This window comes from Aplosporella prunicola, assembly GCF_010093885.1.
Source record: "Aplosporella prunicola CBS 121167 unplaced genomic scaffold K452scaffold_124, whole genome shotgun sequence".
In the NCBI taxonomy this organism is placed as follows: domain Eukaryota; kingdom Fungi; phylum Ascomycota; class Dothideomycetes; order Botryosphaeriales; family Aplosporellaceae; genus Aplosporella; species Aplosporella prunicola.
In genome coordinates, this window is record NW_022983652.1 from 740 (window position 1) to 15,606 (window position 14,867).

Here is a 14,867-nt window from a genome sequence, read left to right on the forward strand (position 1 = left end):
GCAACTAACCTAGACCAAGATAGTAGTACTCTTGCATTGATAAAAGATTACACATCCATAACGCTCCAGTATTTGCCTGTCCGACCGTCACTTAATAATCACGGAAGGTCTGCGGTACTCCATATCCGCACGCATGGCGATGATGCGAAGACGTCTCATTCTAGATAGAGTTGCTTAGACTATCTAGTATCTAAGCCTGACTTGAAGCATCCAATGTTCACTTAGCAGTGCTTCAGTGTCAGTAATGCCGCTATCTTTCCGGCCATAGCCTTGCCAACCACCATGAGCACCACGCAAACGGACATGTTCCTTCCTCCCGTCCATGAAAGCACCGGCCAAATCAGCCACAAGGGCCGCCCAAACGGCCACCGCAACGTCGTCCTAGCCTTAACCATCTCCCGGTACCTACGCTAAAGGAAGGAGAACGTCGAATAGATCACGTCCTCTGCGCATTACCACGCCTTGAAAGTCAGGATCACCCAACCTCGAACCGTTTTAGTCGCCGGAACTCCTGGGCCTATCATAAAGCTTTAGACTTCCCCTTGATGCATCTGTAGATGTGTCCCATGATGATTATGTCCTTCTCCTGCTCTACGCTGCTTACGAGACTGAACAGCGTGGCCAAGTCGCCGGTATCCGTGCAACCTGTCTTCGTAAGAGCGCGACGTTCCTCATCGGCCTTGGCTTGCATCCATGTTTTCCAGTTGCCGAAGATTGCAAGAAAGTCGCTGGCGCGAGAAAGCGCGGAGTTAAGTTGACGTTTCTCTTTAATGATGTCGACGTCTAGCGGATCTTCGTTGTTCGATACGAGTGACACCAGGACGATTCTGGCCTCGTCGCTCTGCATGCCCCTTGTTGTCTTGACACGCACGTCCGGTAAGCCTGTACTGTATAGCTGCTTCTGGATCTCGCGCATCTGGGCGGAGTAGGGAGTGACAATCTGCATGTCCCCGGGCTGAATTTTCGGAGTCTGCGCTTCGTCCGCGGGTTCGTAGTTGAGCAGAGTCCTTGCGAAAATAACTACTGCCTCGGCTTCTCTAGTATTGTATCTAGAGGTAGTGTCCTGGTATGTCATGGAAAGGGCTTGAACGCCATCGATGCCCCTAGAAACATCAATCGCCATGCGTCTGCGTCCGTTCCAAATGCCGTTCTCCGCGAGAGGAGCGAAAATTCTCTTTACGATGCTGAAAATTGGTGCCCCAGTATATTTGAACTGCAGTGCGTTGTTGTAGAACTCTGAAGATATCCAAGTGCCAATATCTTTATGCATGCGATGCGACCTAGTGAACATCGTATAGAAATAGCCCGGCGGCGGCGGGCCTTCGACGAAGAGCTTCTCAAATACCGTTGACTTCAGGAAATCGGAAGCTTCGTTGGCCTCTTGACTAGCAACTAGTGACTCAAGCTGCATGTGATCGCCAGAGAGAGCAATTGCCTCGATTAAGCCTAAGTACGCTGCCATCGGAACACATATATCGGTGATCGAAGCCTAGGCAGCGTCTTCAACGACAAGGTAGGTAGGCTTCCAAGGAGTTATACAAAATGTCGTGGCAGGATGTCGAGTTAGTCGCGAATACCACCTTACAGCGTGTCTGGAAGTATACTAGATCAAACTTCATATGTAACAAGTTAACCTGGTTTCGAAACTTCTCGATTTCCTTCCAATTAGAGCTGTTTTGCTTGATAAGGATTCTCAACATCATATTACTATGTATATAAATACGAGTTCCTTGTAGTATTTATGCCTCGGGCTCTCCGAAATTTTCTTAATCATAGTCGCCAACTTGGCAAGGAAGCCATCGACAACCATGAGTGCGTCCGTCTGCCCACTAGTAGTATCAATAAATAACGGTTCCTTCGTTTAATTGCTGGGTTACTGCTTCCGCAAGACATGAAACTGACTGGCGCTTTTATCCAGGTCGTCGCCTTTGAACAGGCAATAGGTGCTGCTTTCTAAGTAGGTGATCTCTTTGAATTTTCTGAACGCAGCTTCCACTGCAGCATTCGTGGATGCCGTGACCAGTACCAACTCGCCACATTCGGCGAGAGCTTCGACGCGGATCATACCTGTCCTAGTCTTCCCAGTTCCTGGCGGACCAAAATCAATTACCACGCCGGCCGGGCTCTTCAATGTAGCACTTAGAGCTCTAGTTAACGTATTATTCTCGAAAACTTTGTACGCGTCTCTATGGAGAACACCCGTAAATGTTTTAGTCCTTGTATTGTCAGAAAGATACTTGTTCCTGAAGAAACCGGGGTCTTTTGCCGAAGGTCTGCGCAAGCCGACAAGTAACGCAATGTCGACGCCCTTTAGCTTCTCTGGATCAGGAATCCACTCAACGGCGTTGAAACAGCGATTAGTGGTTACCTCGTCCTCGACAATTATGACCAGGCCATCGTAAAACGTCTTCGGATCGAAAGTGTCAAACCCCTGCTTGACGAGCATATGTGTATGCTCGTTTGAGTTTAGAGGATCCTCGATGACGATGTCAGTTATTGGCTTTAGAGAATCTTCGACAACGGTGCCAGTGAGCTTCACAGTCCTATTTATGTTGGGAAATTTGACCGTGAGTTCCATAATCGAGCCGAGTGGAGCCACACGGGGTCTGTCCATTTTACTTTTATCTTTGAACCACAACTTGACCAAGTTGACCGCACCATGCAACTCGAACTTGAATCTGACGCGAGTCTGCCGGTATAGATTTGTCATCTGGAGAACGCGCCGATTATACTGCGCCTCGCGCAATATGCCAAGCCGACAGAGGAATCTGATGGTTTCTGGGTCCGGATAGATGACAGGGACGCCAAACGAGCTCCAAGTGGCTGGTGAAAAGCTGACTACTTTACCGTGGCTCCGTATGTTATTCCAAGACTTCGTTATCTACCTTGGAGGCACAAGGTCCTGGATGGGAAACTTGTGATCTCCTATGCTTATGTCTTTGGTGACGGCGGGGTCTTGTTGCAGCCGGTAAAACTAAAGATTGCTGTGTAAAATAGCTATACACATGGCACCGAGGAAGAATTTCGTAAATATTGTTACTACGCGTGTATCCTCCTCGACGATACGTTGATAGATCGACATCCGTACCTTGGGCTGGCTAAGGCGGGCGATGATCTTGTCCCGGTTAGATATATACTTACGTGCATTTAGATCCGTATAACTCGAGATTATGTCGTTGAGGTTGGCCTTACTTAAGCCAGTGAACTTGATTTGCTTTGTAATCGTCCTCGACGGTAGTGACTGAGTACCGCCGACGTCCTCGGATGCCCGAAGGGCTAGTCGTTGCTGCTGCTTAGTCGACTCTTGAGGTTTAGCGTTGTCAAGGACAATGTCCGTCAGCTACAGCTCCCTCTTAAGCCCTAACTTGTAAAGGCAGTTGCCGTCTTACTTCGGCGCGTATCGGTCCTTGATGGTCCGATCCGCTTGAGAGCCAACAGCTATCTTGATTCTATCCATGCCGCCTTTGGTGAACGTCTTCGGGAAAGCGCCGGAAAAGATGTAGCAAGCGACTTCGCTGCTACTTGTGGTGGAGCCAGTAGGGTTCAGCCCGATGCGGATACCAGGCCACTGTGTCGCGGGTATAAAACCGACGGTAATTTTGGCGGCTTCCTTCTTCTTCCCGCCGGCGAGGGTGCCGAAGGAATCCCGGTCCGCATTTCCGTCTTCACCCAAATCGCCAAAGCAAATAACAGCCGGAGTAGGCGCTGTGGTGTCAATCCTCTTGTTCAGGTTGTGCTCATAGCTTTCATCGAGCGAGTGAACTGCACGATTGGATTGTATCGTGTCACATTGGCGATAGTCCTTGTGGACTACTCTGACGTCCCTTCCGTGACATCTGTTAGGGTATAGTGTGGGTTCCTCTTTAAACTTGAACTCATCGGGCAAGTCCATGGTTGGGGTGCCAAAAAGTCGGTGGTTCCGGTTGTCCTTGTTGTCCTTGTCGTGGCGGGTGAAGGCTCTTCGAACAATGTATGAAATAGAGATAATTATAGAGCGGTAAGAGAGTTCGCGAGCGCCCAGAAAATCTTTGGAGATGTGTCGGTAGTGGGTGATGGGGTGAGGAAGAGGAGAGGAGGACGGTTGACAAGGAAAGTCGTGGCCGGTCCGTGCTCGCGCCGCGGCGCGCAGAATGACGCAGCGCCTTCACCACCCTTAACACACATGGCTTTACGTACCCCAAAAATCAATTCGGGAAGATGCATTCGATTAGCACAGCACCTTTCAGGAGCACGTGGAGGGTGCGTTCGGCTAATGCTTCGCGCCCAAAAGCAGTACAGAGGAAGTTAGCTGAACAGATTAACCCTACGTACAAGCAGCATCCAGAACCCTCAACGCCATTCCAAAAGGTTAAACAGCTTCTGATAGACGTATCGAGAAGGGAAGTGCAATCAACAACATGACAGACAATCGACGACAAGTGTGGTTAGAAGGACAGGCATCAACTGCCGCGACTTCCACATGCACGCACAACCCCTCCACAAACCCCCGCCCCGCCCCGCACTCCCGCGCCGGAAAGCTGGAAGGAAGAGCGAGGCGGGACCAAGGCCAAGAGCGGGAAGCAGCGGAAAACCAGCCCAGACCAGCCCAGCTCGCAAGCGAAAGCCAAGCCACAGCCAAGCCTTGCGAAGCTCAACCAAGCCTCAAGGCGGGCGACGGCAGACGGCGGGCCGATCGCGGCTGTTGATCCTTCGCTCGCGCTGAGATGAGATACCTATCAACATGTGGATCCAGTAGTCTTTCTTGCTGACCTGTGGTCGTCAGCCAGATAGCGACACGCTTGTCCCGAGGACGGAAGTTGGAAGGGAGGCAGGCACGCACACCTCCGTCAGCAGCCACACGCGCGCGCCCTTGCTCCCATCGCCCCATCTACTCTACTCGTACTCGTCCAGCCACATCTCGATTGCAGCGCGCGCTCGATTGATGATGATGATAATGATGATGATGATGATGATGATGATGATGATGGTGGTGGTACCTAGATTGCAAACGCGTTCGTCGCGAGCTAGACCGCTTTCTGGTGCCCAGGCTCCGACAGCGGCGGATGAGTTTTCCGGTTTGATTACTCACGTGGGAACAACTATCACAGCAAGGAAAGTAAGAGTAAGCTAGGTGGCGCCATGACTAACAGGACGGATTAGATTGGGTTTTACAGAGTAGATAAGCAGTAGATGGATGGATGGGCACTACTCTACAGTAAGCTAAGAGCAAGCTTGCCTGCCTGCTTACTCCTACCTAGGTACTGCGTACTGCGCAGGCGCTCCTACGGCTTCCACCGCCCTGCTTGCTCCTCCTCTTTCCTCTTTCTTTACTTTTCCAATTGCTTTTCGGCGCCTCCGACATACATCCACACCTACACACCAGCGAGTCACTCGCACCATCGCCACCACCAACATGGCGCACACGCAAGCCCCTCGCGCCTCACCACCACTACCACCACCCGAAAAAACAAACATCGACGTCGAAGCCACTGCCGCCACCACCGCTCCGCCCCCGCCTCCACACCCCTCGCCCGCCAAGCAGCCCACAACAACGCGCCTCAACGCCCTAACCACGCGCATCGCCGCCCTCGCCGGGCTCGAGACGCGGGGCGTCGCGCGCGTGCCGCCGTCGCAGCGGGAAGCGGCGTCGCGGGCCGCGCTGGCGCAGATCGCGCTCGTGTGGCTGAGCACAAACATGACGGCCAACAACCTGACGCTCGCGATGCTGGGCCCGCTGGTGTACGGGCTGGGGTTCGCGGACGCGGCGGCGCTGAGCGTGTTCGGGAGCTTGGTGGGCGTGGCTGGAGCGGCGTATTTGGGGACGTTTGGGCCGCGGAGCGGGTGTCGCACTATGGTGAGTGAGTGGGGAGGGTGTGGGTGTGGGTGGGGGATGCTTGATGGGCCTGTGTGGGTTGCTGCTGATGCTGTGCTGTGCTAGATTGTCGCGCGCTACTTCATGGGCTACTACCCCTCCAAGATTGCGTGCCTGCTCAACGTCGTCATCATGATCGGTTACGGCATGATCGACTGCATCGTGGGAGGGCAAATCCTGTCGGCCGTGTCCGGCGGCCACATGACGGTGGTGGTGGGCATCATCGTGGTGGCGGTGGTCAGCTGGCTGGTGGCGGCGTTCGGCATCACCGTCTTCCACGCGTACGAGCGGTGGGCGTGGGCGCCGCAGATGGTTGCGCTGCTGCTGCTGTACGGCGTCGCGGGCCCCAAGTTCGACACGGCGTCCGTCTCCACGGGCTCGGGCGCCACGCTGCACGGCAACCGCCTCAGCTTCTTCTCGCTGTGCCTGTCGGCGCCCGTCGCGTGGGCCCCCTCGGCCGCAGACTACTTTGTGTATCTCAACGAGGCGACGCCGCCGTGGCAGACGTTTGCGAGCGCGTTCGCGGGCATGGGCGTCGCCGCCGTGATGGTGGATCTGGCGGGGGTGGGGCTGGCGTCGGGGGCGCTGCGCGACGCAGGCTGGCGCGGCGCGTACGAGACGTCGGGCGGGGCGCTCATCGTGGCTGGCTACGAGGGCATTGGGGGGTTCGGGAAGTTCTGCTCCGTCGTCGTCGCACTGGGCGTTATTGCCAACAACATTCCGGGAACGTACTCGGCGGCGCTGGGGTTTCAGGTGCTGGGGCGAGGGCTGGCACGCGTGCCGCGGTGGGCTTGGGTGAGCGTCAGCGCCGTCATCTACCTGGCGTGCGCGCTCGGCGGGCGCAACAGCCTGTTTGACATTTTCGAGGACTGGCTCGCGCTGATGGGGTACTGGGTGTGTCTGTGGATCTGCATCGTGGGTGAGGAGCAGGTGCTGTTCCGACGAGGGAAGGATGCGTTTGACTGGACGGCGTGGAACGACGAGGCGCGGCTGCCGCTGGGGCTGGCGGCGCTGGCGGCCTTCTTGATCGGGTGGGCGGGGGCGATTGTGTCAATGGACCAGGCGTATTATGTCGGGCCCATTGCAGCCATGGTGGGAGCGGACGGGGCGGATCTGGGCATCTGGGTGGGCTGTGGGTTTACGCTCGTGACGTTTCCGGGGTTGAGGTGGTTGGAGTTGAGGAGGTTCGGACGGTGATGGATGGAGATGGGGATGGCGTAGGGCTGAGCTGAGCCGCAGCCGAGGTGCCAAGTTGCACGTCGTATCTTTTCGTCGAACGCCATCGATCGATTGCTCCAATGTCTCTCGCCCTGACAGACAAAGCGACTGCTAGGTTTTGCGGATTGCCACCGTCAAGCTGCTTCTTGCTGTTCCGCTCCTCTCTCCAGCGCGCCTTGCGGTCCAACGCCAAAGCCGCTAGCAGCAGCTCAAGAACTCCCCATGGACCACCATGAGGCCCCCGTGCAAGACGAACCGGTTTGACACACTCCAACCCCATGCGCACATCATCGTCTCCACAAGGCTGAGCCGAGATCCGAGCCTTTGGCCGCGCCGATACGTCATTTCCCAAGTGGGCCATATGACGCCAAATGCACGACAAATCCAGTCGACTTTCTTCCAAGACTGGCCTTGCACAGCCGCTTCATAAGGCCCATCTCCCGGCCGATCAGCATTGTTTCTACCTCCACCTAACCTAATTCCTACCCGCCCTCTCACTACCGGTCACACAAAATACCTAGTCATACATACATACAACACCACCAAAATGAGCGCCACATCCTCCGTCCAGTCCCCCCACCCGGACGCGCGCAAATACGGCGCCTTCCAGAACCACATCTACGCCCAGGGCACCTTCCCGCCCAACACGCTCCCGACCGTGACGACGGACCCGAACAAGCTGGAGGCGCAGGCCGAAAAGGCTCTCTCGGCGCGGAGCTACGCGTACGTGGCGGGCGGCGCGGGGGAGAGGGCGACCATGGACGCGAATAGGTTGGCGTTTCGGCAGTGGAAGGTTTGTTTGCACCTACCTACCCATCTACCTACCTGCTTCCTCTTGTATAGGTACAGAGGCTAACCTTTCCTTCACAGATCATCCCCCGCATGCTGCGCGACACGACGCACCGCGACCTGCGCACCACCATCTTCGGGCAGCAGTACGACAGCCCCCTACTCTTCGCGCCCATAGGCGTGCAGTCCATCTTCCACGAAGACGGCGAACCCGGCGTCGCGTCCATTGCCGCCGAGCTCGGCGTCCCGTACATCATGTCGACGGCGTCGTCGCACAGCATCGAGGCGGTCGCGGCCGCCAGCGGCGCCGGCCCCCGCTGGTTCCAGCTGTACTGGCCGCACGACGAGGAGATTACGCTGTCGCTGCTCGCGCGGGCCAAGGAGAACGGGTTCAGCACGCTGGTCGTGACGCTGGACACATGGGCGCTGGCGTGGCGGCCCTGGGACCTCGACGGCGCGTACGTGCCCTTCATCAAGGGCGTGGGCGACGCGGTGGGGTTCAGCGACCCCGTGTTCCGCCGGAAATACAAGGAGGCCTCGGGCAAGGAGGTCGAGGACGACGTCGTTGCGGCCGCGTACGCCTGGACGCAGACGGTGTTTTCGGGGCGCGCGCACAGCTGGGCCGAGGTGGATTTCCTGCGGAAGCACTGGGACGGCCCGCTCGTGCTGAAGGGGATCCAGCACCCGGCGGATGCGCGGGAAGCGGTTGCGCGCGGCGTGGACGGCATCGTCGTGTCCAACCACGGGGGGCGGCAGTGCGACGGCGCGATCGGCTCGCTGACGATGCTGCCGGAGATTGTCGAGGCGGTGGGAGACAAGGTGACGGTGTTGTTTGACTCGGGCGTGCGCACTGGCGTCGACTGCATCAAGGCGCTGGCGCTGGGGGCCAAGGGCGTGCTGGTCGGGAGGCCGTGGTGCTACGGCTTGGGGATTGGGGGGAAGGCGGGCGCCAAGGCCGCCATGCAGGGCTTGCTGGCTGATTTGGACCAGAGCATGGGGTTGGCGGGGATTAGGGATATCGCGGGGTGTAGCAGGGAGATGGTGCGGAAGGTCGAGTATGCGGGGGAGAGGTTTAGCTCGAATTAGGGGAGAGTAATGCATGGATGGATGGATACTAGGTATATATAGTAGATAGATTAGATATTAATAATTACTAGACCATTGCACAAACCCCACACACACAATCAAGCCGCATACGCGACAACCTCCGGCTCAGCGACCCTCTTATCAGGAAACACCAACTGCCGCGCGGCCGCCAGCGGAATCAGCCCCGCCGTAGCCAGCACGTCGTCGAGCCCCAACCCCTCGGCCGCAACCCACTTACACAGCGCATCCAAATCCAGCCGCTCCGCCCGCCCCGGCCCCTCGTGCCCCAGCGCGTCGACCACCAGCGCGTACGCCACCGGATGCGCCAGCACGCCCGCATGGCCGTAGAACCCGCCGCCGAGACCGCGGCCCGCGCACACGGCCTGCACCTCGTTGTTGGAGGCGCTGGTGAGTATGGCCGACGCGCCCGCCCCCTGCTGCGGCTGCACGACCTCGTCCAGCAGGCCCGAGTAGACCGTCGTGGTGGGGACGAGGGCGCTGGTGCCGCCGTGGGCGCGGAGAGTGCGGATGAAGGCCGCGGTCGTTTCTTGCTGGAGGACGGCCGGCGGGCAGGGCATGGCGAGGCAGTTTGCGTCTGCGAGCGCGGTGCCCGCGAAGTCGGGCGAGATGGCGATGAAATCCTGGACGAGGGCGCGCGTGGACGGGAAGAACGTCAGCGCCCACTGCGCGTCGAGGGCGGCCTGGACTTGGGCGGGCGAAGTGGGGCGCGTGGTTGGTGTGGCTTGGGCGTGGGCAAGGGCGGAGAGGATGGCGCGGGAGGAGTCGCTTTGGTTGTGGTTTGTGAGGGCGCGGTTGATGTCGTCGAGGATGGGGGAGAGGATGTCGCGGTGGTCGAGGACGGGCGAGGGCATGGCCGTGCTGGGCTGCAGCAGCAGCAGCAGCAGCAGCACGCCGAGGGAAAGGAAGATGGAGGCGCGCATGGCGAGAAGAGTTCGACGCGATGGCAGACGGCAGCAGCAGAACGACCAGCACTATATACACCAGCGCGACCAGGGCGGACACCACGGCAAGCTAGGGACCAGCATACCCGCTGCGCGAGATGCAGACGTCGGTGTGTCTGGCTGCTTCACGGGTGATGAGGCAGTGCAACGGAAAAAAGAACGGAAAAGTCTAATTTGTTGTTGTGGCAGCTTGGCTGAGAGCTGATGGTAGCCGGGACGAGCTGAGGTTCAGGTCGATGACGCGCGACAGCTTGATATGTACTGCAAGTATTGGCTTCTGCCGGATGGTAGTTTCTGCTGGCCGAAAGAGGGCGTGGAACGAAGAATGCGTGTGAGAATGCAGAGGTGCATGCACATGGTATAACACCGACCTCCTTCCATAAGTTCAACGTCCTTCCTGGACCGACGAACCCAAGAGTTAAAGAACTCCCTGAACCCAATCAATGTTAGCGCCTTCCGCTTTGGCAATTGCCAAGTAGGTACAGTGACGGGATTCGAATAAAGACCGTTAGATGTTAAAAACGATCTATTTCTGCCTGGATACCTATACAAGTAGGATAAGGTACTGTCGATATTCGAAGCATTAGCTATACCGAGGGCCTATACTCATATCAGGACGACTAGCTCCTAAAGGCGGAGGCTTCCTCCCCTGGCAGCGCTTGTCCCGTGACCACTTCCGTCTCACTCTTTCGGTCGCTATGGGGATGCATACGTCTGAACGGCTCCGCCGGGTCGCGGCTGCGTGCACCTTCGTCTGCCCCGCGGATTACAAACCATCGGGAGGCCGCAACGGCACCGGGAACAGTTTCTGGGGTGATGCAGCTGTGCTTACGAGAAGAAGGATTGTTAAGGATTGTTGATCTGCAGGATCCGTGAGTGTCTCGTCGGTAAGATCTGACTCCGGTGCCGACAGATCGCGGGCTCGTCCCACTTTTCTTTTCATCACCATTACCAATCAAAGCTTATGTCTATATCCCTTACAAATTAGCGTCTACATTTAAATCAAGCCAATAATCATCAATGGTCTACTCACACAACGACAACCAGGAGATTGCAACCCTACCCATTCAAATCAAACAGACCGCAACAATGTCCCAGAACATTCTCATCACGGGTGCTTCAGGCTACCTTGGAGGAACTCTTCTTTCTCGATGGAACGAGGCCAGACTGGACGGCTACGACAAACTGTTCGCCCTTGTCCGCACCCAGGCTCAAGCAGACGCCGTGTAAAAGTACGGCGCTGTACCCTTGAACTTTTCCCTAGACGACCAAGATGCCATCACCGAGGCTATTACGAAGCACCGCATCAATATTGTTTGCTTCATGGTTGATGTTGTCTCTTCGGATGCTCAATTGCGCTTTATTAAAGCCCTGGCGACACTGAAACAGGAGACGCATCAGGAAGTGCACCTCTTACACGTTAGTAGCTGCCTCCGTTGCCGTGAAAATGTAGATGTTAACATGTGAAACAGACATCCGGCGCAAAATTGTTCTCAGCCCGTGCCGGAGCCCCGACCGACCGCGAAATTTCGGATGCAGACCCGAACCTTTACGACATTCAAAAGCAGCAAACCCCTGAAAATGCTCTGACGCAGAAGGTAAGACTCTTAAAGCTGTTATCTGGGCAACTAGCTGACTGTGTAAAAGGCAGTAAATACGAACAACACCATCGTCGAACAAGACGAAGCCTCTGGAGTCAGAACCTACATCTTTGTTCCCTGCCTTGTCTGTACGTGGATTATTTCTTCTCTTCCAGGCCAAGTCTCTTGTGCTAACATTATTCTCTCAGACGGCAAAGGCGAAGGATTTGGAAACCAAATCTCCATCCAAACCGTCGCCGCCGTAAAAGCCGCCAAAGCAACTGGCCAAGTCTACAAAATCTCAAAAGGCCGCCCAGTACGAACCACCCCCAACTCACCTCACACTCAACTCCTCTTCAGAACCCCCAAGCTAACAACACGACAGGTCTGGCCCGTCTGCCACGTCTTGGACAACAACACTCTCTACGTGAGCCTCCTCCGCGCGATCCTGAACAACGAGAACCCCGACCACGGCCGCCACGGCTACTACCTCGCGGCCTCGGGCAGCATCGTCGTGGACGACCTTTACGTCGCCATGGCCGCGGCGCTGGCGAAGCGCGGCATCGTCAAAACCGACACTGTCGAATACGCGGACGATGCCGCGCTCGAGAAGATTGGGCGCGCGTTGGGCTGCGACCCGGCTCATGTGGAGGTCCATCTCGGCGGTTTGTGTACGCTTACTGCTGCGCGTGGGGCGCGGCTTGGTTGGAAGCCGCAGTTTTCGAAGGAGCATGCTTTTGAGGCTGCGGATGAGGAGGTGGATTGGATTTTGCGCTGTTTGGAGTAGTCGGCTTTGAAGGTGTGGTCTGTCTGTAACTATTCTTAGGGAGCTAAAAAGATCATGTTCACAGAGTGTTAAGCGGTTTCGACACGAGCTGTTGGTAGTCTATGCGCGACAGTACGGACGCCTTCATGTAGGTCTGGTGGCAGAATCTTCGCGTGAATATTATATTCTTTTCCCACTTCTATTAGTATCTATTTAGTAGGCTTTGAATGGATTTCTGTCCGGACAAGGTTAGTATACAATGCACGACTTTGGTACGCTACAGCAGCGCGTTAATCGGATTCATGGTACTCGTCAAATTATGTCAATATGTCACTCTTTCCTTTCTTCATTTGTTACTTTCTTTCCTACTCTCCTATATTCTCGGGTCTTCACTTTCACCAACCGCGCCAGACTTCTACCTCTTAATGTAACTCTATAAATGAACTACCCTGTAGATAGCGATGGATTCGAAATGTCGGATTGTCTAAATGAGCAAAATAAGTAGAGGCCATCTAGCATGCTTTAAATGCGGCCAGTGTGTAATTATCTGCTGGGTACCACCGCAAAGCTGCTGGGAAGCTGCTACCTAGGCAGCAATCTTTACCTTGTTATAATCAAACTCTAAACCATAACATTCTGCGGGGATCATAAGAGGCTATGTCTATCAGAGTCATTAGACGCTATGTTGTAGCATTGGAGCCTAGAAAAAGGGCCGGGGTAGTACCGGAAGACGTTTAAATCGGCTTGACACGTTGCATCAAGCAGTTTATACATACTACTACCATCGAATTTTGCAGAAGAATCTAATTTATTGCATATCTCCCAGGATTGGTTATTCCTGAAGCGACTTGGACAAAATGAAACTACTAGAGCTTCCACTCGATGTTTTCCTGACAGTCATTGATGTCACTGTGCACGAATTGGGAGTGAGAGGATCTATGCGAGCACGCTTAGTCTGCCGTAAGTCTCTGAATATCATACTTTTTCCGTATATTATTTACTGATGCTGAACAGGTTCTTTTGCAGATGCAATTCCCGAAGCTCTCCATAGGACCAGGGTCATCGAATATGCGTATACAAGTCGATTGTTTCTTGTCAGCTATCGTCCCGAGGTTATTGCTCGATATCTTCTCTACCGCATCCGGGCCGATCGAACCAATATTCATCCTTGGGTCCAAACAAATTGCCAGACGGTTCAGACTCTTGCCAAGCACGCCGGATGGGCACAAGACTTGCAGAAGGTGGAAATGCTCTATCAGGCTTCCTGCTCATGTCTGGCCTTGTACAAAGGCCGAGGAGTATTTCATGCTCTTAGTGTGGGGGCTGGCGACGAGATGCAATACGGCGGCGGTACATCCGCTAATTGCCTAACGGTAGCAGCCTGGGTCGGTGATATGGCGCTGATCAAATCATTTAACCTCGAATCCAACGCCTGCTCATTTTTCGGGAGACCGTTATGGGCTGCATCGGCCCAGGGCCATCTTGACGTTGTAAAGCACTTTTTGAATCATAACGCTACGGAAAACTGGCTGGATACAGAAAGAGGACCTTGGCCTGGAATTGCACGTAGTCCACTAGACGTGGCGGCGTACATGGGACGAGAGAGTATCGTCCGGCTCTTTCTGAATCCCCGGTACAACAACACCACAGTACAATCATGGGAAGGCTGCGCTATCCACAGCGCTGCCATAGGCGGCCACGCGAATATCTTAACGCTCCTAATACACCATTACAAGGAAGTGAAATATCCAGATGATATTGTAAAAACTCTTCATGCGAGCCTTATACAAAGCTGCAGGCATGGGATGCATCAAACAGCACAGGTTCTTTTGCAACACGGCGCAAAACCGATCTACACAGATGTATTTCCACGCACAAGCTTACAATGGGCAGCCATAACAGGGAATGCTGCATTGGTAAAGATGTTACTCGACGCGGGTGCAGAATTAGAGCCTGCGACTGAGCGGCATTTTCCTTCTGGCAAAAAAATGGGGAATTGTCGGGTGTGGAAAGACGGGCTGTCGGAAGCTAGAGACAGAGGCCATAAGGAAGTCGAAAGATTAATCCTTGAGAGGATGGCAGAGCTTCAGAAGTAAGGTCCAAGGAATCACTACTCGTCAGGCTCGGCCGATCATGGTGGCAGCGATGTTAGTTGTCTCGAATCCATTGTTATGGTGACAGACAAAGGAGAAGGCAATAATAGGGAATGTTTTACAGTGAGCAAGGAAACCAAATCGCCAAATATATGCAATATATGCATACTGTCCGTCTTTATTTTTCTACCTCTACTTCTATGCCTGCGCCGCCCTTTCCTCCATACTACTCTCTCCCTTCATTACCACTTTCATACCGAAACACTACCTTCCCGCTTCTCTCTCTCTTTGCACAATTCACCATTTGTTACTACAAGCTGCTTTCTGTAGCAGCACTCTTATAATGGACTCCGAGGGGGTAGAAGCACCACTTCCACAGTACTAGTTATCTCATTGATGTTACTCTTAAGCATGCATGATAACTGTTAACCATCACCACCATAACTATATTATCTCGCTTAGCACGAACCCTGTCATCACTTTGCTTTTTCAACATCATGCCATTCTCTCCTATTAGTGGAA

At 54.8% G+C, this 14,867-nt stretch overlaps 8 protein-coding genes across 8 annotated transcripts; 5 read left to right on the plus strand and 3 right to left on the minus strand.

Annotated features, from left to right (window-relative positions):
* Positions 1–520: 520 nt before the first annotated feature.
* Positions 521–2,710, minus strand: K452DRAFT_303607 (uncharacterized protein; the record flags this gene model as incomplete). Its single annotated transcript, XM_033542747.1, has 3 exons — positions 521–1,489; positions 1,724–1,829; positions 1,878–2,710. 3 exons carry the CDS (start codon positions 2,708–2,710, stop codon positions 521–523), a joined length of 1,908 nt encoding a protein of 635 aa, XP_033391058.1.
* Positions 2,711–3,385: 675 nt separating this feature from the next.
* Positions 3,386–3,892, minus strand: K452DRAFT_314066 (uncharacterized protein; the record flags this gene model as incomplete). The annotated part of the gene is made up of 1 exon (XM_033543724.1): positions 3,386–3,892. The coding sequence occupies one exon, from the start codon at positions 3,890–3,892 to the stop codon at positions 3,386–3,388; it is 507 nt and encodes a 168-aa protein (XP_033391059.1).
* A 350-nt stretch (positions 3,893–4,242) lies between these two features.
* K452DRAFT_293294 (uncharacterized protein) lies at positions 4,243–4,876 on the plus strand. The gene is made up of 2 exons (XM_033541536.1): positions 4,243–4,749; positions 4,820–4,876. The coding sequence occupies exon 1, from the start codon at positions 4,398–4,400 to the stop codon at positions 4,683–4,685; it is 288 nt and encodes a 95-aa protein (XP_033391060.1). The 5' UTR covers positions 4,243–4,397; the 3' UTR covers positions 4,686–4,749; positions 4,820–4,876.
* A 516-nt stretch (positions 4,877–5,392) lies between these two features.
* Positions 5,393–7,048, plus strand: K452DRAFT_239548 (uncharacterized protein; the record flags this gene model as incomplete). The annotated part of the gene is made up of 2 exons (XM_033537732.1): positions 5,393–5,833; positions 5,918–7,048. 2 exons carry the CDS (start codon positions 5,393–5,395, stop codon positions 7,046–7,048), a joined length of 1,572 nt encoding a protein of 523 aa, XP_033391061.1.
* A 568-nt stretch (positions 7,049–7,616) lies between these two features.
* Positions 7,617–8,944, plus strand: K452DRAFT_303610 (uncharacterized protein; the record flags this gene model as incomplete). Its single annotated transcript, XM_033542748.1, has 2 exons — positions 7,617–7,862; positions 7,940–8,944. The coding sequence occupies 2 exons, from the start codon at positions 7,617–7,619 to the stop codon at positions 8,942–8,944; spliced, it is 1,251 nt and encodes a 416-aa protein (XP_033391062.1).
* A 104-nt stretch (positions 8,945–9,048) lies between these two features.
* On the minus strand, positions 9,049–9,591 carry K452DRAFT_212755 (uncharacterized protein; the record flags this gene model as incomplete). The annotated part of the gene is made up of 1 exon (XM_033536200.1): positions 9,049–9,591. A coding segment is annotated over one exon (543 nt), but the record flags the coding sequence as incomplete, so codon positions are not given.
* Positions 9,592–10,995: 1,404 nt separating this feature from the next.
* Positions 10,996–12,671, plus strand: K452DRAFT_323110 (uncharacterized protein; the record flags this gene model as incomplete). Its single annotated transcript, XM_033544606.1, has 6 exons — positions 10,996–11,103; positions 11,140–11,325; positions 11,379–11,504; positions 11,554–11,635; positions 11,696–11,802; positions 11,872–12,671. 6 exons carry the CDS (start codon positions 10,996–10,998, stop codon positions 12,271–12,273), a joined length of 1,011 nt encoding a protein of 336 aa, XP_033391064.1. The 3' UTR covers positions 12,274–12,671.
* A 438-nt stretch (positions 12,672–13,109) lies between these two features.
* On the plus strand, positions 13,110–14,491 carry K452DRAFT_363221 (uncharacterized protein; the record flags this gene model as incomplete). The annotated part of the gene is made up of 2 exons (XM_033546558.1): positions 13,110–13,212; positions 13,267–14,491. 2 exons carry the CDS (start codon positions 13,110–13,112, stop codon positions 14,346–14,348), a joined length of 1,185 nt encoding a protein of 394 aa, XP_033391065.1. The 3' UTR covers positions 14,349–14,491.
* Between the last annotated feature and the right edge of the window lie 376 nt (positions 14,492–14,867).